At 47.1% G+C, this 27,173-nt stretch overlaps 1 protein-coding gene across 2 annotated transcripts; it reads right to left on the bottom strand.

The window, feature by feature from the left end:
- Nucleotides 1–1,314: 1,314 nt before the first annotated feature.
- Nucleotides 1,315–25,557, bottom strand: LOC134348321 (myosin light chain 3, skeletal muscle isoform-like). 2 transcript variants are annotated; one of them, XM_063051502.1, is made up of 7 exons: nt 25,363–25,557; nt 12,698–12,725; nt 10,070–10,213; nt 9,771–9,944; nt 3,666–3,743; nt 3,521–3,563; nt 1,315–1,608 (listed from the first exon to the last, which is right to left on the bottom strand). In XM_063051502.1, exons 1-6 carry the CDS (start codon nt 25,486–25,488, stop codon nt 3,535–3,537), a joined length of 579 nt encoding a protein of 192 aa, XP_062907572.1. In that variant the 5' UTR covers nt 25,489–25,557; the 3' UTR covers nt 1,315–1,608; nt 3,521–3,534. The 2 variants fall into 2 exon arrangements, with proteins under 2 accessions (XP_062907572.1, XP_062907573.1); XM_063051503.1 differs by lacking the exons at nt 12,698–12,725; nt 25,363–25,557 and adding exons at nt 12,837–12,861; nt 12,953–13,085.
- Nucleotides 25,558–27,173: the final 1,616 nt, after the last annotated feature.

Genomic DNA, 27,173 nt, shown 5'->3' with positions numbered 1-27,173 from the left:
CATGCCCTCTGGTCCTAGACTCCAAGAAGGGAGCAATCTTCCCATAATAGCAGAACTCAATAGTGAAAGTCAGGAGAAATGGCAACACACTACTCAGTGCTCCTTGAAAATTTAATGTAGCTAAAGTCTGGCATTTTATTTATAATTTTTGTAGTATTTATGAATTATGTATTTATCCTGGGTCCAGCATGTAGATACAAGCACAAAGAAGACACATCAATGTCTCTACTCCCAGAAATTTGGCATGTTATTGGAGATTCTGCCAAATGACTAGAGATGTAGATGTAGAGAAGTGTTTGATGGCTCTGGGCCTGTACCCTCTGGAATTCAGAGGAATGAGGAGGGATATCATTGAAGCCTACTGAATACAGGAAGGCCTAAATAAAATGGACCTGGAGAGGATGTTTCCTATAGTGGGAGGCGTCTAGAATCAGGACAGAGCCTCAGAATGAAAGTATGTCCATTTAGAGAAGAGGAGGAATTTCTTTAGCCAAAGGCTGCTGAATCTGTGGCATTCATTCTACCAAGTAATTGGGTAAATTTAGAGTGGAGCTTGATATATTCTTCATTAGTGAGGGCATCAAAGGTTATGGGGAAAAGGCAGGAGAGTGGGTTTAAGAGGGATAATAAATCAGCCATGATAGAATGGTGGACTACACTCGCTAGGCCCAATAGCATAATTCTGCTCCTGCGTCTTATGGTCTTATGTAGAGTGGAAAGCATTCTGACTGACGGCCTGGTATGGGGAAGCCAATCCACGAGAATGCAAGAGGCCACAGACAGCAGTGGGCTCAAATACCTCCATCATGGTACAGCTCTCCCCAACACCAAAGGACATCTATGAGAGCCAATGTCTCAGGAAGGCAACATCCATCATCAGGTCCCCCACTATCTGAGCCATTCCCGCTTCTCAATGCTGCCAACGGGCAACAGGTACCGGACCCTGATGACCCACACGTCAAGGTTCAACCACAGATTCTTCCCCAGTGCCATCAAGATCCTGAGCTGAGACAACAAAGCCTTCATTCTACCACAGTCTATATATTTTTGTCTCTCTCAGTTTTGTACATGACATTATGTTTCTTTTATTGTAAAATATGTATAATTTATGTTAATTTAAGTCTACGTTAACTTATATTTTTTCCTCCTCTTGTAAAGTACTGTACTGCTGCATAAAGATCTTTTCACGGCCTTTACGCTGCACAAAGATACTTTCCATGGCCTTTACACAGCGCACGTGTGCCAATACAAAATAACCTTGATCTTGAGGACTGCCCAGTGTGGAAGGTATATAACAGGAACAATACAACCAGAGATTGACCACGGAGCCTTTATTGGATTCTGACATTCGCGTGCACTTTTCAACCACGTCAAAACACCGTGGACAAACTGAGTAGTTTTATCCATAGTGTTTAGTACCAAAAATATCAGGTTCTTTGTTTTCTTTCTCCCCTTTTGTTGTTTCAAATATAGTCCATTCGATATGTAAAAAAAAAGTGGTTCTTGTGCAAGCTTGAAAGGGGACCGATTGCACTGATGGGATGGTTCCAGGATGGGACATCGCGGCTGTATCAGGTGTTCAGCGATTCATAAACATTTGCACCACTTCTGGGAAAGAAATACCAGTACAAAGGACGTGAACAAAGTGTCAAATCCAAGCCGTACGGAATGCTTCACAAGAAAACTTGAACCGGCCACATTTCTAAAAGCTTTACTTCCAGGAGTTTACAAGCACTCACAGCTTCTCGCAGCGTGATCCTTCCCTCCAACAGCCCCAACTCCTACACCAATTCTGGGCACCTCGTTATAGCAGGGACGTGGAACATTTGAGGAGGGTGCAGAGGGGATTTACCAGGATGCTGCCTGGAGTGGAGGGTATGTTTTATGAGGAAAGGTTGAACAATCCAGAGGAGAAGTGGTGACTTGATAGAGATACTCATGATGATAAGAGACATAGATCGAGTGGACAGCTGGAGACTTCCACTAAGGGTGGAAATGGCTAATATGAGGGGCATAATTGTAAGATGATTGGAGGAAAGTAAATGTGGGGGAGTAAATGTCAGAGGTAAGATGCACATGGATGATGAAAAATATGGAGTGCTCTGTAGGAGGGAAGGGACAGATTGATCTTAGAGTAGGTTAAAAGTTGGGTACAAAATTGTGGGCCAAAGGGCCTGTACTGTGCTGCAACAGTCTGTGATCTGTGTTCTAATCAGCCTCTCCTTCCTGATATCTGTGCCTCTGTGAATGCTCTGTGTAGTTCCTACAGGCCACACTGTAACAGCCTCCTCCAGACACAAACCCCACTGTCAGAAGAGGGCCCCAGGCTAGACAACCACCTCGCCCGGACACAGAAACCCCACTCTCAGAAGAGGAACTCGTGCCGTTGGAAATAGCACTAGTTCCAGCTTCCAGGAGAAATGAAAAAGCAGCAAGATCAGGCCATCCAATTCCCCGACCCCCAAGGGGGGCCGTCCGTATCCCCCACCTCAAAGTCTGTTCTATCATTCATCAACATCATGGCTGATCTTGTGTCTCACTTCCACTTTCCTGCTCTCTCCTCATCCTTCAATTCCCTAAAGACTAGCAATTCATCAATCTGTGATTGTAATATATTTTGCCATTCCATCAGAATGATTAGTTCCAAATTCAAGGATATCTTCCCCGTACTGTCATGGGGAGAAAGTTCAACACATACCAGCTCACACTCTTAAAGAAAGACACTAAGTCCCGGCCTTGCCTGTGAAGCCCTTACCCTGTAACGAGTGAGAACATTAGCCCCTTCAGCCCTGCACCCATGTCGTCAACTTAAATAACTCACAGTTAAAATGAGGACTGATACTTTTTGCTCAGTTCAGTTGGAAATGGGAAAAGAAGCCTTAAGGTTCAGCTGCAACTGTTTGGGTCCCCTTTTCATATAGTGCTGAAGTTCAGAACATCATGAGAACCAGCCTCCCTCCATGGACTCTCTACTTCTCAAGTAGAGCGGCCGACGTAACCAAAGACTCGTCCTGCCCCAATCCCCTGGTAGGACTGGAGGAACTATTGACCTTAATCTACCTCATTGTGGGCCTTGCACCTTCTTGTCTGCCTGCACTGCACTTTCTCTGTAACTGTAACACTTTATTCTGCATTCTGTTACTGCTTTTCCCTCGTCCCGCTTTGATGTGCTGATGTGATGAAATGGGTGGGATGCAAAACAGTTTTTCCACTGTACCTCAGTACATGTGGCAAAAATAAACCAGTTTATTTACCTGAAACTGCTGCATCAAGAAGCTGTAATATCTACCTGGTTTTGGCTAGAATAACCCACCCTGAGATACATTTCTCCCACTCTGCACTTCCGCTTTCTAAAATGTCTTTATCAGAAACAACTGCAAAGCAGCGGATGGTTCGAGATTGCTTCTGTGCGGAGAATGGGCCACAGGTGAGTGAGGGACGAGTGGACGTCGCAAGTTAGGAGCCACACAACACGAAACAGACTGGGATGCAAAGAGACAAATGAAAGAAGACAGCATACCATGGGGATCCCTCTTAAACAGACATGATGTGTTTGACAAATGCTGAGAAAGAAAGTAAGAATGAATTAGTAAGATGCAAGGATAGAATACAGGAAAAGCAAAATGAAATACCAAGGGAAATAAGGAGCTCATATAAGCACATACCCTCATAGTTGATGCAGCCGTTGGCATCTTCCTGTCCTTTCAGCAGCTCTTCCACCTGCTCTTCTGTCAGCTTCTCACCTGGTGAACACACGCAAGTATCAGCACATCATCCCCTCTGAGATCATATTCCTTCCCTATTCTGATGAAAAATGACTGAACCTCTTGGCCCTGGTTTTATGCATCGAGTTGCTATCACAGGATCATCTGATTAGATACTTGCATTAAAGAGCCGTTGTACCTCATGAAGTGGCCAGTGAGTGAGTGCGCTCTGGATTTGGTGTTGTTAAGCCTGGGATGCTAAGCTAGAAAGCAGGCGTGTATTCCAGGTATGAGGAAATATTGGGACACAAGCAAACATTATAAATAAAGAGCTCCCAAGAGTGAACAGATCACTCCTACCAAAAACCTCTTGAAACTTTGGAGAGGATTTTGTCCTTCCGATGAACACGAGTTTTGAGAATCTCGAGCACAGCCACTTAGCTACAAGTCATAAGGCATAGGAACAGAATTGGGCCATTCAGCCCATCAAGTCTCTTCCACAATTCCATCATGGCTGATTTATCATCGCTCTCAACTGCGTTCTCCTGCTTTCTTTCCATAACCTTTAACCCCCTTACTAATCAAGAAACTATCAACCTCCGCTTTAAATATACCCAATGACTTGGCCTTCACAGCTGTCTGTGGCAATAAATTCCACATTTACCACTTTCTGGCTAAAGAAATTCATCAGGATCTGTAAATCAGGCTAATTGAAGGCAGGTTACCTAGAACAATGTTTCACATAATTCCCCAACACTCTCATTCCATAGTATCTACACTCCTCTGCACAGCATATACTGTTTGCTCACAGCCCTGGGTCACAGTCAGTCTTCTGCACTGATCAACACGCCCACATACTAACACAGAGTTGGCGTTTTGGGCTGAGGGCCTGATGAAGGGCCTTGGCCCAGAACGTTGACTCTCCATTCCTTTCCAGAGATGCTGCCTGACCTGCTGAGGTTCCTCCAGCATTTTGTGCGTGTTACCCTGGTTTTCCAGCACCTGCAGAATTTCTTATGTGTATGATTTGGATAAGAATGTAGGTGGTGTGGTTAGTAAGACTGTGCTATTGCCAAATTTGGTTGTTCAGTGGACAGTGAAGCAGGTTGTCTACAGGTTACAGCAAGGAAAGTGGCCAAAGGAACAGCAGATGGAATTTAACTCAGACAAATATGAAGTGACGCACTTTGAGAAGTTACACCAGAGTAGAATTTATACAGTGAATGACAGTGCCCTGGGGTGCATTTTTGAATTATAGTCACTATAGTCTGGGGAGAACAAGTACATACCAATAGATGTACTGAAAATGGCGAAGCAGGAAGAAAAGGTGAGATTTAGAGATTAGCTTAATTTGTCACATGTACATCGAAACATACAGTGAAATGTGTTGTGGCCTCAAATCAAATCGGTGAGGATTGTGCTGGGGCAGCCTGTAAGTGTTTCCATGCTTCTGGCTCCAACGTAGAACATCCACAACCTACAAACCCTAAACCTAACCCCATGTGTTTGTAATGGAAACTGGAGCAGCCGGAGGAAACCGGCGTGGTTACGGGGAGAATGTACAGACTGAGGAGTCGAACCCCAATCAGTGATCGCTGGCGAAGTAAAGCAATTGCATTAACCACCACGCTAGCGTTCAGTCCTGTGAAGGACGTGCACAGCATGCTTACCTTCATCGGCTAAAGCAAGAATTAGCGTACCATGATACGGTCAGAATCTAGAACATAAAACAGTTCAGCACAGGAAGAGGCCCTTCGACCCATAATGTCTGTGCCAAATTAAAGTCAATCTGTTCTGCCTGTTCGGAATCATATCCTCGATTCCCTGTATAGTCTTGTGCCTATCGAACAATCACTGCCATATCTGCTTCCACCACCACCTCTGGCAGCCCAATGCAGGCAACCACCAGTCTCAGTGTAAAATAAAACCCGTCCTTCATATCACCTTTAAATTATCCCCCCCCCCCCCCGCCACCATAAATACATGTCCTCTGCTGGTGGACATTTCTCCCTGGGAAAAAGATTGTGACTGTCTACCACGTGAAGCACCAGTGGTGTTATATTGTTTATGTTTTAACTTGAGGCATAAACGTTAATAATTTGTGGTAATATTACTTTCTGCGTTGTGTGAGTCATGTACTGTGTTGTGCACCTTGGTCTGCAGGAACATTGTTTCATGTGGCATTATACATATGCAAGGTTGAAATGACAATTTACTTGAACTTGAACTATGCCTCTCACAATGTCATAACCTTCTATCAGATTTCCCTTCAGCTTCTGCCATTCCAGAGGGAAGAATTGAAATTTGTCCGAACTCTCCATGTAGCTCATATCCTCTAATCCGGGCAGCATCCTGGTAACCCTCTTTTACACTTTCTCCAAAGCCTCTACACCTTTACACCTTTCCTGTAATAGGGTGATCAGAATTGCACACCATACCATACTGTGGCCTAAGCACAGTTTTATACAGCTGCAACACGACTTCCTTTTTCTTATACTCAGTGTCCTGACCAATAAAGGCAAGCATGCCATATGCCTTCCTTACCATCGTCTACTGCATGGCCACTTGCAGAGAGCTATGGGATTCGACTCCAAGTTCCCACTGTATATGAATGCTGTTGAGGGTCCTGCCATTAACGGTGTACTTTCCCCTTCCACTTGACCTTGCAAATTATAATGCCTTCCACTGCTTGGATGAAAATTCATGTGCCATATCTAACTGATCAATGCCTCCCCCTTTGACAATGTCCAGCAATCTTCAGGTCATCTTCAAATTTACTAACCCATGTACCTACATTTTCATCTAAGCCTCTCAGACATCTCAGACAAGTTGTCTAGAACATTGGATGGGCTGCATTTGGAGTATTGTGCGCCATTCTGTACACCATACTGTGGGAAAGATGAGATTAAGGTTGAGAAAGTTCAGAAAAGCTTCATTAGGATGTTACTGGGAATGGAGGTCTTGGGTTATGAGGAGGGACGAGATAGGTTGGGTCTACTTTGGCTGGAGTATGGGATCTCAGAGGTGATCTGATGAATAGGGCAAATAACCAGAGTCCATCTCCTCGGCTGGGGTGTCTAAAACTAGAGGTGAAAAGGAGGTGGTTTATAAAAGATCTGAGGAGCACGCTTTCCACCTCAGTCGTAGTTTTCTGGAATGTGCTGCCAGAGGAGATAGTGGAGGCAGCAACAGGAAGGGCATTTGAGGCACGTGGACAAGTATTAAATTGAGCTGGGCATGGAGGGACATGGAATTAATGCGTGCAGATGGAATTGGTATGGATTGGCATGATGGTGGGCAGAGAGGCAGGGGGCGGAGGGGTCCATTTCTATGCTGTACAGCTCTCTAATTCTAATATCCTGATGCATGATACAAGGACTCATTGCTTGTTAGATAATTTTTTACTTATTTTCTCTGCACTGTTTCAGTCTCTGTCCAGCTTTACCATTCACTTTTATTCAAATACCATTTAAGCTGGGAAGTCCACCAAGAAATATAAGGTGGTGAGAATAAAGAATAGTCCCTTCAGACTGTTCCACTAGGCCAGGGGTCCTCCTTTTGCGCACCGCGGACCGATTTAACATTGACAATATTCTTGTGGACTGGCCAACCGGGGGCGGGGGGGGGGGTGGTGTGTGTGTTCAAGTTCAACAGTGCGTGACAGGGATGAGGGAAGGTGCAGCTGACTCATATCCTTTCATATCGCCAAATTATATTGTTTCCTCACGGCCCAGTAGCACATGCTCGTGGCCCGGTGGTTGGGGACCACTGCACTAGGCAATTCGATCTTTGCTGATCTTTTACATCAGTACTATACTCCTGTCTGATGCCAATTTTGGTAAATTGCTTCACTACTTTCATATTTTGGAAGGTGCAGTGGAAAATTCGCCTTGGACGCTGTTCACACCGATCTATTCCTTACAACAGTGCATTGAGGTCGTACAGGGAAAAAGAATAGAGCACAGAATAAAGTTTTACAGTTACAGCAAACAAGCAGTGCAGGAATGGTCTTATGATCTGAGGTTGCAATGACTTATTTCCTGCATAATATCAAACAATCTAACAATTTTTCTTTTGAATAAATTCAGCGACTGAGTTTCCACTGTCTTCCAGGGCATGAATATCAAAGTCTACTTCTCACTGAGTAGAGAAATATCTCCTCATTTCGGCCCCAAGTGATTTACCCTTATTTCAATTGTGCCCCCACATCCTGGATAACTTAACTAGGAACATCACCCTACCCCACATTTCCCCTGTTAAGCCCTCTTACAGATTCTGTAAATTTTAAGTAGGCAATTCTAAATTTCTTACTCAATCACCTTCCTTCCCTCTCAAATTCCAGCATCTACAGTGTCCTGTTTCCATTTATCACCTTCCAACCTCTGCTTTGCTCCGCTCCCCACCCCCGGCTCTATCTGCTTTGTTTTACTCTATCTTGTTTCTTCCTATCACACACTCGCTACTGTCTCTGAACTCACAAAATGCTAGAAGAACTAGTAAGTCAGCCAGCATCTATGGAGAGGAATGAATGGTTTGACATTTTGGGCTAAGGCCCTACAAGAGGACTGGAAAGGAAGGGGGAAAAAGCCAGAATTTGAAGGTGGGGGGGTAAAGGGGGAAGGTGTACAGGCTGGAAGGAGATAGGTGAAGCCAGGTGAGGGGGCAGGTGGGGAGGGGGAGAGTGAGAAGCTGGAAAGTGATAGGTGCAAGAGGTGAAGGGCTGACGAAGTATTAATCTGAGAGGAGAGGAGAGTGGACCATGGGAGACAGGGAAGGAGGTGGGGCACCAGAGGGAGATGATGACCAGATGAGGAAAAAGGGCAAGAAGGGAGCTATAATGGGGAAAAGAACAAGAGGGGAGGCGGAAGGAGAAAATTTATCAGAAGTTAGAGAAATAGTTATGTTCATGCCACCTCCATCGAAGTCTCCCAGCTCCAACACTCCCTCTCCTTGGCTCCAACTTCCCATCATCTCCTTCCTTAGCTGGCTCACCTAAAGCCTGTCAGCCCGTCTTGTGCTTTAATACTGACTATCTCCACTTTTCACTACCAGTCCTGATGCAGGTATCAACCCGAAATATTGGCCATGCCTTTGCCTCCACAAACACTGCCAAGTTCCTCCAGTAGTCTGCGTTTGAATCTCTGTCCATGCTGTTACACTACTCCAACTGTGTATGTCAAACCTTATTCACTGGCTCCCTTTGGGACCTTATCAAAGGCCATCTAGAAATCCAGATGCACCACATCCACAAATTCTTCCTCACTCAGTCTCCAAGATATATCCTCAAAGAACTCCAGATTTGTCAAACATGATTTCTCTTTCCCTACTTTGTTTCCTCTACTCAGTCATGATTTTTTTTTAATGTCTTGTCACCACATTGCACATTATAGCTGTTTCCCCAATGACTAAAGTCAGATGGCCAGATTGGTGGTCTGCAGTTCTGTCTTGCTCTGTCTCATTTTTAAAATGTCAGGTGATATTTGCAACCCTCCGATGACAGAAATAATTCCTGAATCTGTAGAGTCGTAGAAGATGACCTTAACTTCTCCACAACCACCTCTTTCAAAACTTTTGCAATTTAGATTATGGGTTGCTAGGGATTAATTTCCAGACTCATTAATCTCGCCAGGAGTATTCCTTTACATTTAAGGATCCTGTTGGCTCGTTCCAATATGTACACACACAGGAAGTGTTTTTTTTCTGACTTTGCTAAGATGCTTTCTTTGAGTAACACTTGCCAAGCACTAGGCACCTGATCATTTGTGGGATTTTGATGTGGACTAACTGGACAAATTAATCCAACATTGTCGACTGTTCTATGAGGCTGTTTACTCTTACAGGACCACGCAAGTGTGCATCCCCATTTATTCCAGATTTAGCCAAAATGCTTCAAGGCAAACTTTCATTGGCAACAAAACCATGACAGTAACCAGAAGTGGAAGATTTTCTACAAGATTTTGAAAAAAAATCCCTCTTTACTTTCAAACTCCATTTTGCTTGAATGGTATTTACTTTTCGTTTGATAAGAGCTGGTGCTTTAATGTTGTCAATGGGTGCCTTCCTTACCCAGTGTGGCCAGAACGTGGCGAAGTTCAGCGCCCATCACTGTGCCATTGCTTTCCTTGTCGAAAACACGCAGACCTTCAACAAAGTCCTCATAGGATCCCTGGTCTTTGTGGTTAGCCATGGCCTGAAGCATGGGAAGAAACTGGTCAAAATCAATGGCTTTTCCGGTCAGCTCTAGAGGGGAACACACCAAAATAACTCATTGCAAATAATCAGATCCTGGCCACATGACTTTGTAGAATTTTAATTACACAGCGTAGGATAGCATTCATCCTATCCATCCTGTCCAGGAGACCTACCCTCTGCACTGGGGTTGTTCAGGATCTTTTTCACTTCGGCGTTGGTTGGATTCTGACCGAGAGCTCTCATAACATCTGCCACTTGGCTGAGGGTGATCTTGGAATTACCAGTCCTGTCAAACAGGAGGAAAGCCTCCTTGAAGTCTAAAGGGTAGAGAACATGACAACACATATAAGATAGGTAGGATTGGAAAGAATACATTGAACCATGACTACACTAAAATCACTGGTTAGGCACCAGCCTGCACAATCCGGATCTAGGCCAATAATCAAGAGTGGCAGAGAAAGCAGAAATACACTGGAAATGGGGGAACCAGTGCGAACCTCTGACACGTCTGTGTGCGATGTAGAGGGACAAACCTGCCCCTACTCATTCATGAATCCAATTTTATGTTTAAGTTAATCCCCAGAAGTCTTTTCTGGTGAGGCGTAGAGCTTAAGTGGCTAGTATACAGAGAAAAATTCCACGAACTGCAGATGGTAAACACACGAGATTCTGCAGATGCAGAAAATCCAGAGTAACACATACAAAATACCGGAGGAACTCAGCAGGTCAGGCAGCATCTATGGAGAGGATTAAAGAGCCGATTTCAATTGATGAAGTTTCCCAGCCAAAAAAATTTGCTGTATTTCTCTCCACTGATGCTGCCCGACCTGCTGAGTTCCTCCAGCGTTTTGTATCTGCAGATGGTGGACTGTGGATGTCTCAAAGGCACACGGGTGTTTTTGGGTAGAGTGGTCAGGCTGACACTGATCCACGCTGCTTGAGGTGCCTTCCCTGTTAGCTTCAGTGTTGGCCAGTCACCCAACCTTCTACTTTATACTGGACTGCACTAGAAAGTGCAGTTGCTGGATGAAAGGTGGATGACTTTAGCTACGTCTCTATACAGACAGTGCCTGATTCAGACCCTCGTACGGGTCTACACCAGCTCTCACAGCAACTGGATTTCTCCACGCATTTTCCTGTAACTCTTTCTGTCACACAAGCTGACCAAGACCCAGACCCAGTTTGCCAACCAGCTGCTGTTGGTCACAGTAGCCGATTACCTTTTTGACCCAAACAGCTTTGGAGTATAGGAGGAAACCAGAGCCCGTTTCAGTCAGGACTGGCATTAGAACTCTCGGTATTCAGGAAAGGGCACAGTCCATGTGTTCAGCTCCACTAATGTAATGCTACTCATCGGCGCATGTGGGGAACCAATGTGTCCCCCTCCCAGACCCCTCCCCACCCTTTCAATATCACTGAGCAGCTTGACGTTTCATTGCTAAGATTTCTGCAGAGTTCCTTCTGCTGTTCTCCCTGTGACCATGTGGGTTTTCTCCGGGTGCTCTGGTTTCCTCCCATATTCCAAAGACATACCAATTGATAAGTTAATTGGTCATTGTGAATTGCCCTGTGATTAGACTAAGATTAAATTGGGAGATTGCTGGGCAGTGTGGCTCAAAGAGCTGGCAGGACCTATTCTGCGCTGTATGTCAATAAATAAAAAATAAATAAAATTATCATTGCATCGCTAAATATATTGATTAGGGGAAAAGGCTGAGAGAAGAGCTAAGGGAACCATTCCTCAGGGTACAGGGAAGGTGCAGGTGGCCACAACATTGTCCTAGCCAGACCAGCCGTGTCAGGGGTGCGATGATCGTCTTCAAAATGATCAATGTCCCACTCAACTTCCCAGACTTCGAGTTCTTACTGGCAGAGCACCTAGCAGTGGCTTTACAGCAGCAAAAACAGGCTTGTGGCTTGACCACTGACCCTCCTTCCTACACACGCACATGGTAGCGCAGTGGTTAGCACAACGGTTTACAGTACCAGCGACCTGGGTTCAATTCCTGCCACTGCCCGTAAAGAACATCTATGTTCTCCCCGTGACTGCGTGGTTTTCCTCCCGGCACCCTGGTTCCCTCCCACAGTCCCAGTGACCAAGCTTAAAACCATAAGACATAGGAGCACAATTAGGCCATTCAGCCCATTGAATCTGCATCACCATTCCACCCTGGCCGATTTATTATCCCTCTCAATCCCATTCTCCTGACTTTTCCCGGGAACCTGTGACATCTTTACCAATCAAGAACCTATCAACCTCTGCTTTAAATATACCCAATGACTTGGCCTCGACAGCTGTCAGTGTCAATAAATACCACAGTTTCTGCACCTTCTGGCTGAAGAAGATTCTCCCTACCTCTATTCTATTACCTCATAATAGTTCAATAAATAATCTCACGCACACCTGCCCAGACACTCCGACATAATTCCTGCCCACAGATGCCCATTGACACACTAAAGCTACCCACCCTATACCACATACACACTATGCTCCAGGGCAAATCTACTGCACACAACACAGCCACTCTCAACAAATGTTCCCAGTCAAATACAGTATATTACCGTCCCATAGGTGGGCAGCACCCGACCCACCCCCATGTATACTCAGCCACCGACTCCTCGCATCCACTCACAGACGGGCAGAGACCTGGCGCTCACGGACGGCAGTGATCTCCCGCCCACCTACAGTCAGACGGGCAGTGCCCGTCGACACTCCCAGCCCAGCCTCCCCTCCCGCCCCGCCCGATTCCGGGCTGTGGCCGCCTCCTGCGCCGGCTTGCCGGGCGGTGTCCGCTGCTCACCTTCCTGCTGCTCCGCAGAGAACTCGATCTGAAAGAGAGAGAGGGAGAGGTTTGGAGCGGTGGAGAGGGAGCCCGGGCCGGGGGGGGGCAGAGGGGATGTGGAGGGCAACCCCCGGCCCGGGACCCCGGCCTCACTTACCGGCAAGCTCGTCTGCTGAGAACGACTGCAAAGAGAAGAAGAAAACAGAGATTGGACACATTGCAAATGCAGCGGTAACGGGAAAGTGAATTGCAGAGGGCAGCGCGGCGACCTACCATGGCTGGAGCGGCGAGTGACGAACGGCGCTGAGTTCTACCCACGGATGGAACTGCCGCTCCCCGACGCCAGCCCTCTTATTGCCCGCAAGTCGGTGACGGGGCAGCGGATCGGGTATCGTTGCGGCTCAGCCCACCCCCTCCGCCCGAGTTCCTTAACTTTCTTAGGGCAGGAGTAGTGCGCCTGAAATACCCGCCCACCCTATTTTTGGAGCATTGGAATTCGAGGAGAGAGCCTGCGGCATGTCAGCACTTTCTCCGGACCTTTGGTGTGCACCCCGGTGCTCCCTGCTGTAAAAGGAGCCATGGTATTTTTATGGGCAGCTACTGATGTCAGGGAGATGGGACTCTGGAACCCGAGAAACTCTTCCATGGTGGCGGTGTCCACTGGGAGGATGTATACATGGGCTATGTAAGGGGATATGGACAGGCTAAGTGATTGGATAAGATCAGGGCACGTGGAACTCATGGTACAAAAGCAGAGGGATCTACAGTGTCAAGTCCCTGCACTCAGTAAATGGGCTCGCCTGCTACTGATCTACAGGCACATTGACATTGGGTAATAACCTTTCGATGGCAAAGTGTTTGGGGTTGAAACATCAGTTTTGTGTTGAGATTTTTTAGGTGACTGTAAAGATGTGAATGTTCGCTGAATATGGATATAACCACCTTTGATGATGTAACAGTTTAAAATATGAATAAAATATTTTGATTTGGATATACATGTTTTAAATGGTAAAAAGATTGAGAGGTTTGAATGCAGCTGTGAGGATCTATACACAAACCTACAGATAGAAGGACATCTAAAAGAAAGGATAATCAGATAAAATCAACACGGTTTTGTGAAAAGGGAAATGATGTCCAGCCACATTATTGGAGAATATTGCAGAATATTGGTACCTTGGGTTGGCACAAATGGAAAGATGATGGGAGTAGAAAATAGTGCCACAAGTGTGCCTTCATGCGATTGGCAAGATGGTGATGGAGCATTTTTGTGGGCTGATGGGCTGTTCCTGCGCTCTCAGTTCTACCCTTTCACTTTTGGAGGTGCTGGCAAACCATGTCTTCTGCTTCTGTATCTTCCAACAGCACAACAACCCTTCAACATTGTCTGCTCTCATTTTTCTGCACAATTCCCAGCTCACCCCCATTCCACCTTTATCTACCAGAAGCCCAATCTACACATACTAAAGCCTCTCCTCCTGTCACTTCTGCAAGGTGTTCCCTAAATTATAACGTTTTAACTATGCTTTTTATAGCCCATTCCAAAAGCTCCTCAAAGACTCAATCACAAATTTTAAATGATACTGCTCCGTGAGACCACCACTGGACTGTTACACCTCATTGAAGACATTATATAAAAATGTTACAGAATTGTACAGCATAGAAATGGGCCTTCTAGCCCACTGAGTTCAGTCTATCAGTCTTCAATGTGGAAAACACCAGCAACTCAACAGAAATTCAAGAAAGTCAGGGAGCATAAGTGTGGTTGCTATTACTAAGGAGAAGGTGCTTGGGAAGCTGAAAGCGCTGAAGGTAGATAAGTCACCTGGACCAGATGGGACTACACCCCAGAGTTCTGGAAGAGGTAGCTGAAGAGATTGTGGAGGTATTAGTAGTGATCCTGCAAGAATCACTAAACTCTGGAATAGTCTGAGAGAACTGGAAGCTGAGAAATATCACTTCACTCTTTAAGAAGGGAGGGAGGCAAAAGTGGTGAAATTATAGGCCAGTTAGCCTGGTTTCAGTGCTTAGTAAGATGTTAGTGTCCATTATTAAGGATGAAGTTTCGGGGTATTTGGAGGCACACAGTAAAATAAGCCAGCATAGCTTCCTTAAGGAAAATCTTGCCTGAATTATTTCAGGAAGTAACAGGCAGGACAGACAAAGGAGATGTTGCTTGCTTGGATTTTCAGAAGGTCTCTGACCAGATGCCCAACATGAGGCTGCTAGACAAGAAAGAAACCCATGGACAGGAAAGTAACTAGCATGGATAGAAGATTGGCTGACTGGCAGGAGGCAAAGAGTGGGGATAAAGGGAGCCTTTTCTGGTTGGCTGCCAGTGACCAGTGGCATTCTGCAGGGGTCTGTGTTGGGACCACTTCTTTTCATGTTATATGTCAATGATTTGATAGATGAAATTGATGGCTTTGCGGTCAAGTTTGATAATGACCCAAGGGCAGGTGGAGGGACAGATAGCATTGAGGAAGCAGGGAGCCTGCAGAAGGAATAGTAGAATGGACAGAGAAATTGCAGATGGAATAGACTGTAGAGAGGTGCATGGTTATGCACTTTGCTAAAAGGAATAAAGGTGTAATCTATTTTCTAAACTGAGAGTGAATTTCTAAATCAGAGATACAAAGGGAATCGGGAGTCTTAATTTTTGGTTACCTTGCAGGTTGCGTCAGTAGTAAGGAAAGCAAATGCAGGGTTAGCATTCATTTCCAGAGGACTAGAATATAAAAGCAAGGATGTAATGCTGAGGCTTTAAAAGGGTTGGTTGGAACCACATTTGTATTATTCTGAGCAATTTTGGGCCCCATTATCTAAGGAAGGACTCATTCCATTGGAGTGGCTCCAGAGAGGATTTACAATAATTATCCCAAGAATTAAAGGGTTAACATATTAGGTACCCACTCTGAGCCGGTACTCGCTGGAGTTTAGAAGAATGGGGAGAGGGAGGGTTCTCATTGAAACCTACAGAATATTGAAAGGCCTGAATAGAGTGGACATGGAGAAGATGTTTCCAATAGTGAGAGAGTCCACGACCAGTGGGCACAGCCTCAGAATACAAGGGCATCCCTTTAGCACAGGGTGGTGAATCTGTGAAATTGACTGCAATAGATGGCTGTGGAAGCCAGTCATTAGGTACATTTGAAGTGGAGGTTGATAGGTTCTTGATTAGTAAAGGCATCAAAGGTTATGGGAAGAAGGCAGGAGAATGTGGTTGAGAGGTAAAATAAATCAGCCATGATGGAATAGTGGAGCAGACTTGATGTGCTGAATGGCCCAATTCTGCTCCTAAGTCTTTTGGTCTTCTGGTCTATCTATACTAATCCCACTTACCTCCACTAATTCCATATCCCCCTCTGCCTTGCTCATTCAAGTACCTGTTTAGAAGACTCTTCAAAGTTGTTACTGTTCCTGCATCCAGTACTTCCTCTGGCAGCTCATCCCATATACCAGCCTCTGTGTGAAAAATGTACCCCTCACATCACCTCGATATCTCCTCCTCCAAACCAATGCTTTGAACAACTGTACCACGACGACTCAGGTCTTATGCTCAAATGTGTCATATAATGGCTACAGAATTGGACAACATTGCAGCTAAAGTACTGAAGATGACCTGTTCTTCAGAACTAGCTGCACCTCCATTCAAAAAGGCAGAAGAAATCTGGTTTGTTTAATTGCAATCCAGTCATTATTCTCTCAACACATTGACCAGTGGGCACCCATCCATAATAGTCCCATCTTGGCCTGTTGTCTTCAATGCCCAGACAAGTCCCACACGCAGTCAGCAACTCTGTTTCCACTCTTCTCACCAGCAGTGCATTTCAGGTAATTACCACCCAGAGTGAATCTCCTCTGAATCTTTTATTCCATACCCTAAATCTATCTTCCTTTTCCTACTTCCGGCTTCCTGCAGTCCCCTGTTAACCTCCTCCACTCAGCTTGCCCAGTCCCCCCTCATCCCAGGCAACATCCTAGCAACTCTCCTCTGCACCCTCTCCAGTAACATAACATCCTCCCTATAGTGTGGTTTAAAAGTGAAGTGCCACTAACTCACCAATGACCTCCTCAAGATAAAGATAAAGATTAGCTTTATTTGTCACAGGTATATCAAAATAAACAGTGAAAGGCATCAAATCACATCAACGAGGATTGTGCTTGGCAAGTGACCCCGTGCTTCCAGCACTATCATGACAAGTCCACAGTTTACTAAACCCAACTTGTACGTCTTTGGAATGTGCAAAGGAACTGGAGCACCTGGAGGAAACCTATGAGGTCATGGGGAGAACATACAAACTCCTTACAGGCGATAGCAGGAATTGAACCCCGATCCTATAGTGTTGTAGAAGCGTTACACTGAGCCCTACATTACTGAACATTTTAGGTTTTGTCAGGAATACTTAACTCCAGGCCTCCACAAGCAAGGTGACTGAATGCCCTTGACTTTTATGGCATCATGATGATTGAAACCATCAAAGACAAAGCATCACTTCAGATATCCTTAATCTTCAGCCCCTTTACCACTGATACACAGTGATTGCATTGTGTACCATCTACAAAATACTCTGCAGTGTCTCACCCAGCCTACTCTGGGAGCTTCTCCTAAACCAGCCACCCCTCTCACTTTGAAGGACAAAGACATCGGGTGAATGGGAGCACTGCTACCTGTGTGATCCCTTCCAAGTCACACAGCATCCTGACTCATAGAGCACTACAGCACAGAAACAGGCCCTTTGGCCCATCTAGGCTGTGCCAAACTGTTATTTGCCTAGCCCATGACCCACATTTGGACCATAGCTCTCCATACTTCCCAGCCATGTATTCATCCAAACTGCTCTAAAATGTTGTAATCAAAACCACATCCACCACTTCCACTGGTAGCTTGTTCCACACTCACGCCACCGTCTGAGGGAAGAAGTTCCCCCTCAGGTTCCCCTTAAATCTTTCACCCTTAACCTATGACCTGACCTCTAGTTCTAGTCTCACCTAACCTTGGTGGAGAAAGTACCTAATTGCATTAACCCTATCTATACTCCTCATAACTTGTACGTATATCATCAGTTTTCACTTCACTGAGTCTAAATCCTGAAGAGCCGTCTGCAGCAGAACCATGGGAGTATTTACAGCAGAAGGCATGCAGTACAGTAAAGCAACAGCCCGCCACCACCCTCTCAAGGTTTGCTTGGGTTAGGACATAAAGGCTGATCTTGCTGGTTACTCCCAAACCCCAGAAATTAATAAAAAGGAGAAAACTTCTACCGTTACCAGAAATTTGTCACGGAATCTCTGAGCATCTGCACCCGAGGTTTAATACTGCATTCAATTAAATGCCAAAGATTTACTTGCGATTTACAGTGGAGGAAAAGAGCATTTCCCAATGTGGATGATATATACGCGATGCAAACCTGCTACACTAATCTCTTCTTCCTTCTTCGTCAAAACTAAACAACACAGTATTTGCTATCCTTCCCCACAGTGTATTTGCCTGGCCTTACTTTAGGCACATTTCTGCCGCTCAGTCCAACTGCACCTGATTCTAATCAATTTTGTTCTAAAGCTGGGGGGGGGGAGTGGGGGAGGAACGTCGACTCAGACCATGAGAGGCCTGCGTCGGGCATTTTCATGCCTTACAAGGCACAGATTGGAAGTCTGTGTGGGGCGCCACTCCTCACACAGACACTAGAGCAATGTGTGATTAAGTGCCTTGCTCAAGGACACAAACACGCTGCCACAGCTGAGGCTCGAACTAGCGACCTTCTGATCACTAGACGAACGCCTTAACCACTTGGTCACGTGCCCATCACTAAAGCAGTGTCTCAGAATTCTTTGGAGATGACACTGCTGGAATCTGGAGCAAGGATATCCTGCTGGAAGAATTCAATGAGTCAAGTCATCATTGGTGGGGACAAAGGGAGAGTTGACATTCAGGATGAAGACCCTGCGCCGGTCCTGGTGTAGGCCTCAACCTTAAACACCAACCATCTCATTGCCTCATTAGATCCTGTTCAACATGCTGAATCCTTCCAGCTATTCATTCTCCAAATTCCTTATTGCATTATTTAACCACCATTGTTTTGTGATTCCTAATTTTGGACCTGACCACCAAAGGAAATGTCTCTTCCACCTCTATAGTATGTAATCAAACACTTCCTAATCTTACAGATAGTGCTTAGGTGGTAGCTCGGTCTTTTCTGTTATGGAAAAAGGAAAATCTTTCATGACTGTAACGAGCAGGTTTTGAGAAAGTCCCTCTTAATCTTCTCTAGGGCCTCCATGTCAGGAACAATGTGTATTATTCTAACCATGGGTCTAAGCAAAGTTTGAGACAACCTATGTTAAGTTCTCCATCTGTTCATCTGTGTGGTGTCTCCTGAACCCATTAACTCATAAACCTATCAGGTTCAATCCCTGCACCCCAACAGTTTAGCTTCTTTACTGAATATATTTTCTAAACAATAGATACTCTATTTCCTCCAAGCAAAACATGTCCTTTCCATAAGTCTTTGTTGAAGTATACTTATAATTAAGTAAATTACTTTGTAACTGTTTTCAGGTGTTTCTAACTTAAATCTTCTGGTTAAAATTCAAAAAATCATTCCTAATACTGATACTAAGCTAATTGTTACATGATTCTCAGTAATTGTTCTGTTTACTTTTCTGTCGATAAATTAATTTTCTGATAAATTTTAATATTTATAATGATGTCAAACAGATTTCCTGCCCTGGATTTCTGTTGTACTTTTAGTGTGTGGCTGGAGTACAGTGCTATTACAGTATTGAACTCACATAGAGATTTGAGCTGAGGATTCAATTGTGGAGAGTGACATACCATGCAATTTCAATCTGAAAGTTGATTTAGGAATTTTCTGATGCTGAATGAGGACCAGGAAGAAGTCTCCACCTGTGTGATTTCAAGTTCTATTTTAGCATTGTTGTTTGGGTTGTATGTCAACGGTTTGATGTTGGAATGAAGCAGAAAATGCCGTGCCAAGTTTTCAGGAGTCGCTGAGGGTTGTGTGAAGAAGGGTGTTGGCTGGGTTAGCGCTGTTCTCTGAGGTCTGGCAAACAAGACGTTTTGATTACCTTGGTGTCCAACAATTCAACTGGCACAGAAACTCACCAAAAGTATGGGTTCACAGTTTCAGGTCCAGTATTCAATAATGTTTTGTTTGGAAAGGTTGTGAAGGGGAGAGGGATTTTGCATTTTTTTCTGTTGCTTAAATTACTGCAGATGAATTATTCATCTACCCAACATTCATGTGACTGTGGGAAAGCCTCATTCTGCCCCTCAATCCACTAATCAGTGGCTACTACCTCTCTCAGGGTTCTACAGTGGCTGCAACTTGATGTGACATAGCTGCATTTGCAATGTTCTGTTTCCTTTGCAGAGTTCTCAAGAGACCTATTGCAAGGGAGGAATGCACAGGCAAGACATTACTATCAATGAACATTCAGCAATAATCCAAACAAGTGAGAAAGAACACCACACAGTCACTGAAACAGAATGAACCTTCCATTGAAGAAAGTGATATTAGTGACAACAAGATTTCTGGGGGAAAAGAGTAATATCGCGAAAATAATCCCAGAGGAGCAAAATATTGAAAATAATTATGCTGGCATGCTGTAACCAGCCCATTAAATTAATTTCATAATCACTTATGATGACCAGACAATTTGAGAATAAATAGATGAGCCCAGGGAGGGAGGTAGTGCGGATCTCTGAAGTCAGTGTAAAGGGTTATCACACAGCATGTGGCAGGATGATCTTAGGCCTCTGCTGCCCCACCTGTGGGACCCAGTTCACCTCCAGCTCCATTCGCAGGGATAGGATGAGACCAGGTGGAATCTGGGAGTGCTGAGATCTTCCTGGCTACATTGCAGCCTCCAGGAGGACACTAGACTGTGCTTTCCAGAAGGGCGAGTAAAGACACACTCTGTTGAGAGGACTCCGTAGGCTAAGCAGAAAGAAAAGGATGTGTCAACATCTCAGGTTGAGACTGCATCAGGACTTGGGGTGGGAGAGAAGGAAGCGCCAGGATGTGAAGTGCAGGGTAGGGCTGGGGACAGAAGAGAAGGGGAATGCAGGGAAGATGGAGCTGGGTGGAAGAAGGATAGAAAAGATGAAAGGGGAAAAGAGAGCAACTGGGCTCCTCTTTACACAGCCTTCTGAATCCTCTTTATACACTCTTCAAACCCTCCAATTCAACAAGTTCCATCAAAGTCCTCTCAGTATCTCCCTCACACATAAACCCCACAGGCCCTTTCAATTACCCCTGAATGCTCCCTTGTATTATCCCTCAGAGGCAGTAGTTATACTGAGAAATTCAGTCTCAATGATCCTGCACACATTCCCATTCTGGCTGAGTTTTAGGTAAGGAGATCCTCCAGGTGTGTGTGTCAGAGGGTTCTATATGGGCAATGAGTAAGGGATGTGAGGTAATGTAAGGGGGAATGAGGGGTATATGAAAGGGGGCACAATGGAGATTACATAAGTGGGATAGGTGCTATATGTAGGGGGAACAGGGTATATATAAAGGGGGATGTGGAGTATATGTAAGAAGGATATATGCAGTATATGTAAGAGGGAAACCATGGGGTACATACAAGGGGGGGACCGTGGGGTACATACAAGAGGGGGACCGTGGGGTACATACAAGGGGGAGCTGTGAGGTACATACAAGGGAGGGGCATGGGGAACATACAAGGGGATCTGTGGGGTACATACAAGGGGGACCGTGGGGTACAGGCAAGAGGGGACTGTGGGGTACATACAAGAGGGGGATTGTGGGGTACAGACAAGGGGGGACTTTGGGGTACATATAAGGGGGGACTGTGGGGTACACACAAGGGGGTCTGTGGGGTACATGTAAGGGGGACAGTGGGGTACATGTAAGGGGGACTGTGGGGTACATACAAGGGGGGATTGTGGGGTATATACAAGGGGAACTTTGGGGTACATATAAGGGGGGACTGTGGGGTACATACAAGGGGGGATTGTGGGGTACATACAAGGGGGGACTTTGGGGTAGATATAAGGGGGGACTGTGGGGTACATACAAGGGGGTCTGTGGGGTATTTGTAAGGGGGGACAGTGGGGTACATGTAAGGGGGACTGTGGGGTACATACAAGAGGGGACCATGGGGTACATACAAGGAGGGGACCATGGGGTACATACAAGGGGGACCGTGGGGTACATACAAGGGGGGGACTGTGGGGTACATTCTAGGGGGACCATGGGGTACATACAAGAGGGTCCATGGGGTACATACAAGGGGGTCCATGGGGTACATTCAAGTGGGGGACTGAGGGGTACATACAAGGGGGGGGACTGTGGGGTACATACAGGGGGGACTTTGGGGGTACATACAAGGGGGTCTGTGGGGTACATGTAAGGGGGGACAGTGGGGTACATGTAAGGGGGGACTGTGGGGTACATACAAGGGGGGGATCATGGGGTACATACAAGGGGGGACCATGGGGTACATATAGGGGGGACCGTGGGGTACATACAAGGGGGTCTGTGGGGTACATACAAGGAGGACCGTGGGGTACATACTAGGGGGACTGGGGGGTACATTCAAGGGGAGTACCATGGGGTACATACAAGGGGGGACCGAGGGGTACATACAAGGGGGGGACTGTGGGGTACATACAAGGGGGATCGTGGGGTACATACAAGGGGGACTTTGGGGGTACATACAAGGGGTCTGTGGGGTACATGTAAGGGGGACAGTGGGGTACATACTAGGGGGACCGTGGGGTACCTACAAGGGGGACTGTGGGGTACCTACAAGGGGGGGACTGTGGGGTACATACAAGGGGGACTGTGGGGTACCTACAAGGGGGGGACTGTGGGGTACATACAAGGGGGTACCATGGGGTACATACAAGGGGGTCCATGGAGTACATACAAGGGGGGGACTGTGGGGTACATACAAGGGGGGACTGTGGGGTACATACAAGGGGGGGATCGTGGGGTACATACAAGGGGGGACTTTGGGGGTACATGTAAGGGGGACTGTGGGGTACATACTAGGGGGATCATGGGGTACATACAAGGGGGGACTGTGGGGTACATACAAGGGGGGGACCGTGGGGTACATACAGGGGGGGACTTTGGGGTACATTCAAGGGGGGTACCGCGGGGTACATTCGAGGGGGGGACCGAGGGGTACATACAAGGGGGGGACTGTGGGGTACATACAAGGGGGGATCGTGGGGTACATACAAGGGGGGACTTTGGGGGTACATGTAAGGGGGACTGTGGGGTACATACTAGGGGGATCATGGGGTACATACAAGGGGGGACTGTGGGGTACATACAAGGGGGGGACCGTGGGGTACATACAGGGGGGGACTTTGGGGTACATTCAAGGGGGGTACCGTGGGGTACATTCGAGGGGGGGACCGAGGGGTACATACAAGGGGGGGACTGTGGGGTACATACAAGGGGGGATCGTGGGGTACATACAAGGGGGGACTTTGGGGGTACATGTAAGGGGGACTGTGGGGTACATACTAGGGGGATCATGGGGTACATACAAGGGGGGATCGTGGGGTACATACAAGGGGGGACTTTGGGGGTACATGTAAGGGGGACTGTGGGGTACATACTAGGGGGATCATGGGGTACATACAAGGGGGGACTGTGGGGTACATACAAGGGGGGGGACTGTGGGGTACATACAAGGGGAGGTCGTGGGGCACGTACAAGGGGTGATCGTGGGGTACATACAAGGGGGATCATGGGGTACATACAAGGGGGTCTGTGGGGTACATATAAGGGGGGACTGTGGGGTACATACAAGGGGGTCTGTGGGGTACATACAAGGGGGACAGTGGGGTACATGTAAGGGGGAGACAGTGGAGTACATGTAAGGGGGACTGTGGGGTACATACAAGGGGGTCTGTGAGATATATGTAAGGGTGACAATAGGGTATGTGTAATGGGGGACAGTGGGTACATATAAGGAGGGACAATGGGATATATATAAGGATGGGCCGTGGTGTACATACAAGGGTGACAATGGGGTACATTTAAGAGGGGCTGTGGGGTTTATGTAATGGGGGACTATGGGGTTTATGTAAATTGGGACTGTGGGGTATATATAAGGAGGGACCGTGGGGTACATAAAAGGGCGACAATGGTGTACATGTAAAGGGGGACTGTGGGGTATATGTAAAGGTGACAACAGGGTATATGTAAGTGGGGGACGGTGGGGACCATGATTTATATGCATGAGGACAATGAGTGGGATATGTAAGGGTACTGAGGGTTACATGGTCCAATTCCCTTTATGTATTTCCAGTACATTTAAACCTCACCAAAGACCACTTAACTATACCCTCGCAGCATACCTTTACATATGTCCTTTGAGTTCACGTCAAGCAGAACCCCCGTGTACGTGTCCCCACAGCCCGTTTATATGAACTAAGTTAAACCCCCTCCCATCGCCCCTTACGCTACTTCATTCACAACGCCGTATGAGCGCATCTTCAAAGCCCCCTTGCATATTGCCTCTACATCTGACCTAGCCTGGTTAACGCCTGGGAACTCCCGTACGTGTACCCCCTCCAAGTCCACCTCACCCCGCCTGCAGATCCCAACCGAAACCCCACCACCGTGAACAGACGCCCACCGGGATCGGGTTATTGCGATGCTGGATATCGGGGAGGGGCGCGTTTGGCGGGAACTTGAGGGTGACTTTCGTCTTTCTGTCACTTCACCTCACATCGGGAGGGGGGGGGCAATAATTTCCTCGGAATACCGTTACGGCAGGAGCCAGCCTTCCTGCTCGGCCAGTGGGCACGGGTATCAAGGAGCCAGCTCTCCAGAGAAACCTAGCGCCGGGACACAACGCCGGCCGCGGGGGGTGGGATTGGCGTGGGGTCGTGAACCTGGGAGTCCCTTACTTCAATGGAAAATTGCAGGTGGTGGTGGAGGTTCGCTGTTTTAATTTCCGTGCTCCCGGTGTTAACAGCATGCGAAATGCAAAGTTAAGAAGGCGCATCTGGTTGACAGCACAAGGCGGATTCCTGGACAGCACTTAAATTGTCACTCAGCAGGTATCGGCAGAGCGCTGAGAATGTCTGTCCGTGCGGAGATCTGTCCAACACAGTGACAAACTCGGAGAGCTACCAGTTAGGGGAACAGATGGGAGACCGGCACATTCCCAGGTTTGTCCTTTTAAAGCAACGACGTCTTAATGGTAACATTAGCTGGCACGCCCGGGTGCCGCTCCCATATTTGGCAATACTTCTGTCACCGGTTTCTGTGTCCTGGCTCGCCCCACGGTGGGCGGCGAGAGGGGAGCGGGGGGCTGCTGATAATTTGGGCTGAGGGGCCCCAGAATCCACGGGAAATAGTTACCCTGTTGCAATTTTCTACCGCGATGCGTTATGACGCGGTCCTTCGAGAACGAGCGTTTTACAAATTAGACCGGCATTCTAACTTCCAAACAAATGAAAAAAAAAACAGGCTTCGGAAGAGTTATACACGGGGCAGACAAGGCAGCTGCGATCGAACTTACTGGTACCCGTTCACACTCTCAGCGCATGCACACACTGAAGATATCTCGCTTGATCTTCCTCGGGCAGCAACCTGGTCACCGCGCTAAAATGCAATGCCAAAGCTCTCCATCACTTCTGAGCCGCTGGCTTTGCTCTAGAACGTACCCACCTTGATTTTGGACAAGTCGACGGCTGGCTCCTTGGGCTTGGCTGCTTCGGGAGCGGGAGCTGGCGCCGGGGCAGGAGCAGCCGCCTGTTTGGGCTCGGCTTTCTTGGCGTCTTTCTTGGGTGCCATTTGGGGTGTAGCCGGTGCGGAGTGCGGCCGTGTGCAGGTTAATGAGAGACTGTCGGCGTGGAGCGGGGCAGAGTCGGGCTGTGAGCTGGGGTATTTATGCCCCCTATCGATAAGACAAATGTGTCACATGCGCTCGATTGGACAGTGGACAGGGAGGGAGATAATCAGCCCGGACTATAAATGGAACTGCGTCTTCACCAAACTAGCAGGAATTCTGCAGCCCACCTCCTCTTCATTCTGAGAAGCAGTACGTGGCCGAAAGTCTCTTGACGGGCTGACATTGAGGAACATATTTACCGAATTCACTTCGGCTGAAGTTAGACATTCCTGACATCGCTGTCAGGAACTTGGTTCCACCTGGCGTTCGGGAATTCCGGGAATTCCTCGGGGTCGCAGGCGCCCCGCAGCCCCTTCTGCTAAAAGTGCTGATTAAGCGGAAGAGTGGATAAAAATAAATTGAAACCTATCCTGGGACGGAGAGTCTGCCAGAATCAAGCGCACAGCACCCTCCCAGGCTTCACAGAGCCTCCCCGGGCTCCGTAATCCACACAGCTGCCTCGGCCCAAGACCAGGCATCACGGTGGGAGACGACTCTGTCCCGGGGCTCCAACAAATTCGCCTCCAACTTGTTCGCAAAGGGCGCAGAAACCTGGAGAAATTCGCGCATCAGCGCGCAGTACCGGCTTTCCAACCTCTCAACCACCCCCACTCCATCCATCTTCTGGCCAAACGAGCAGCGTGCCTCCTCCACAGTCCCAGCCCATCAGCAGATATGCACCGTAGACCGGAAGCTCAAACATCTGGGCAGATGCGCCCAAAACCTGCTTCAGTCCCAACCTCTATCGATAAGACAGAGCCCAGTTTATTAGCACATGTGTGGTGCGCGCTCCTCTGTCCAGATGTGCGCAGTGCCTGCTACATCCTCTGGCCTTTGATCAACCCTGGGCACAGGCTGGAGAAGGGTAGTAAGGATTGGCCAGGGAACCACAGGCCTGCAAACCCGGCTTCAGTAGTAGGGAAGTTACTGGAGAGCATTCTAAGGGACAAGACTTGGATAGTTAAGGCCTGACAGGAATAGTCAGCAGAGTTCATGTCTGATGAATCTGGAGTTTTTGGAAGAGGTAATTAAGGAGATAGATGTAGGAAGTGGAGTGAACGTTGGCCTTTGACTAGGTCCTGCATGGCAGGTTGATCAGGCAGGTTAGGTCGCCTGGGATTCAGGGGAAGCTAGTGAGGTGGAAGTGGATTCAGAATTGACTCAACGATAGGAAGCAAAGGATGATGGGTGAAGGTTGGTTCTCTGACTTGACGCCCGTGAATAGTGGGGTGCCCCTGGGGTCAGTGTTGAGAGCTCTGTTATTCATTATGCATACAAATAATTTGCATGTGCTACAATGAGCAAGTTTGTTGATGATATTAAATTAGGGGTGTAGTTGATAGTGAAGCAGGTTACAGTGAATTGCAAAGAGATCTTGATAAGTTCAGGAGATGGGCAAATGGATTTCAACTGAGATAACTGTAAGGTGGTACATTTTGGACATTCACAGCAGAGTAGGACCTATACAGTGAATGGCAGGGCTCTGCAAAGTGTTGTGGAATAGTAAACACAAAATACTCTGCAGATGCTGGGGTCAAAGCAACACGCACAACACACTGGAGAAACTCAGCCGGTTGGGTAGCATCCG

Source organism: Mobula hypostoma, chromosome 6 (genome assembly GCF_963921235.1).
Source record: "Mobula hypostoma chromosome 6, sMobHyp1.1, whole genome shotgun sequence".
NCBI classification, from domain to species: domain Eukaryota; kingdom Metazoa; phylum Chordata; class Chondrichthyes; order Myliobatiformes; family Myliobatidae; genus Mobula; species Mobula hypostoma.
Note: the sequence above shows the minus strand (reverse complement) of the source record. Positions and strands in the feature narration are given on the sequence as shown.

Bases quoted from the DNA above. Each gene is read 5' to 3' on its own strand.
- LOC134348321 (XM_063051502.1), bottom strand. From the start codon at position 25,488: ATGGCACCCAAGAAAGACGCCAAGAAAGCCGAGCCCAAACAGGCGGCT. The intron at 9,945-10,069 runs GTAGGTCTCCTG...GTTCCCCTCTAG, and splicing joins GAACAACCCCAGTGCAGAGG to AGCTGACCGGAAAAGCCATT. The intron at 3,564-3,665 runs GTATGTGCTTAT...TTTCTTTCTCAG, and splicing joins CGGCTGCATCAACTATGAGG to CATTTGTCAAACACATCATG.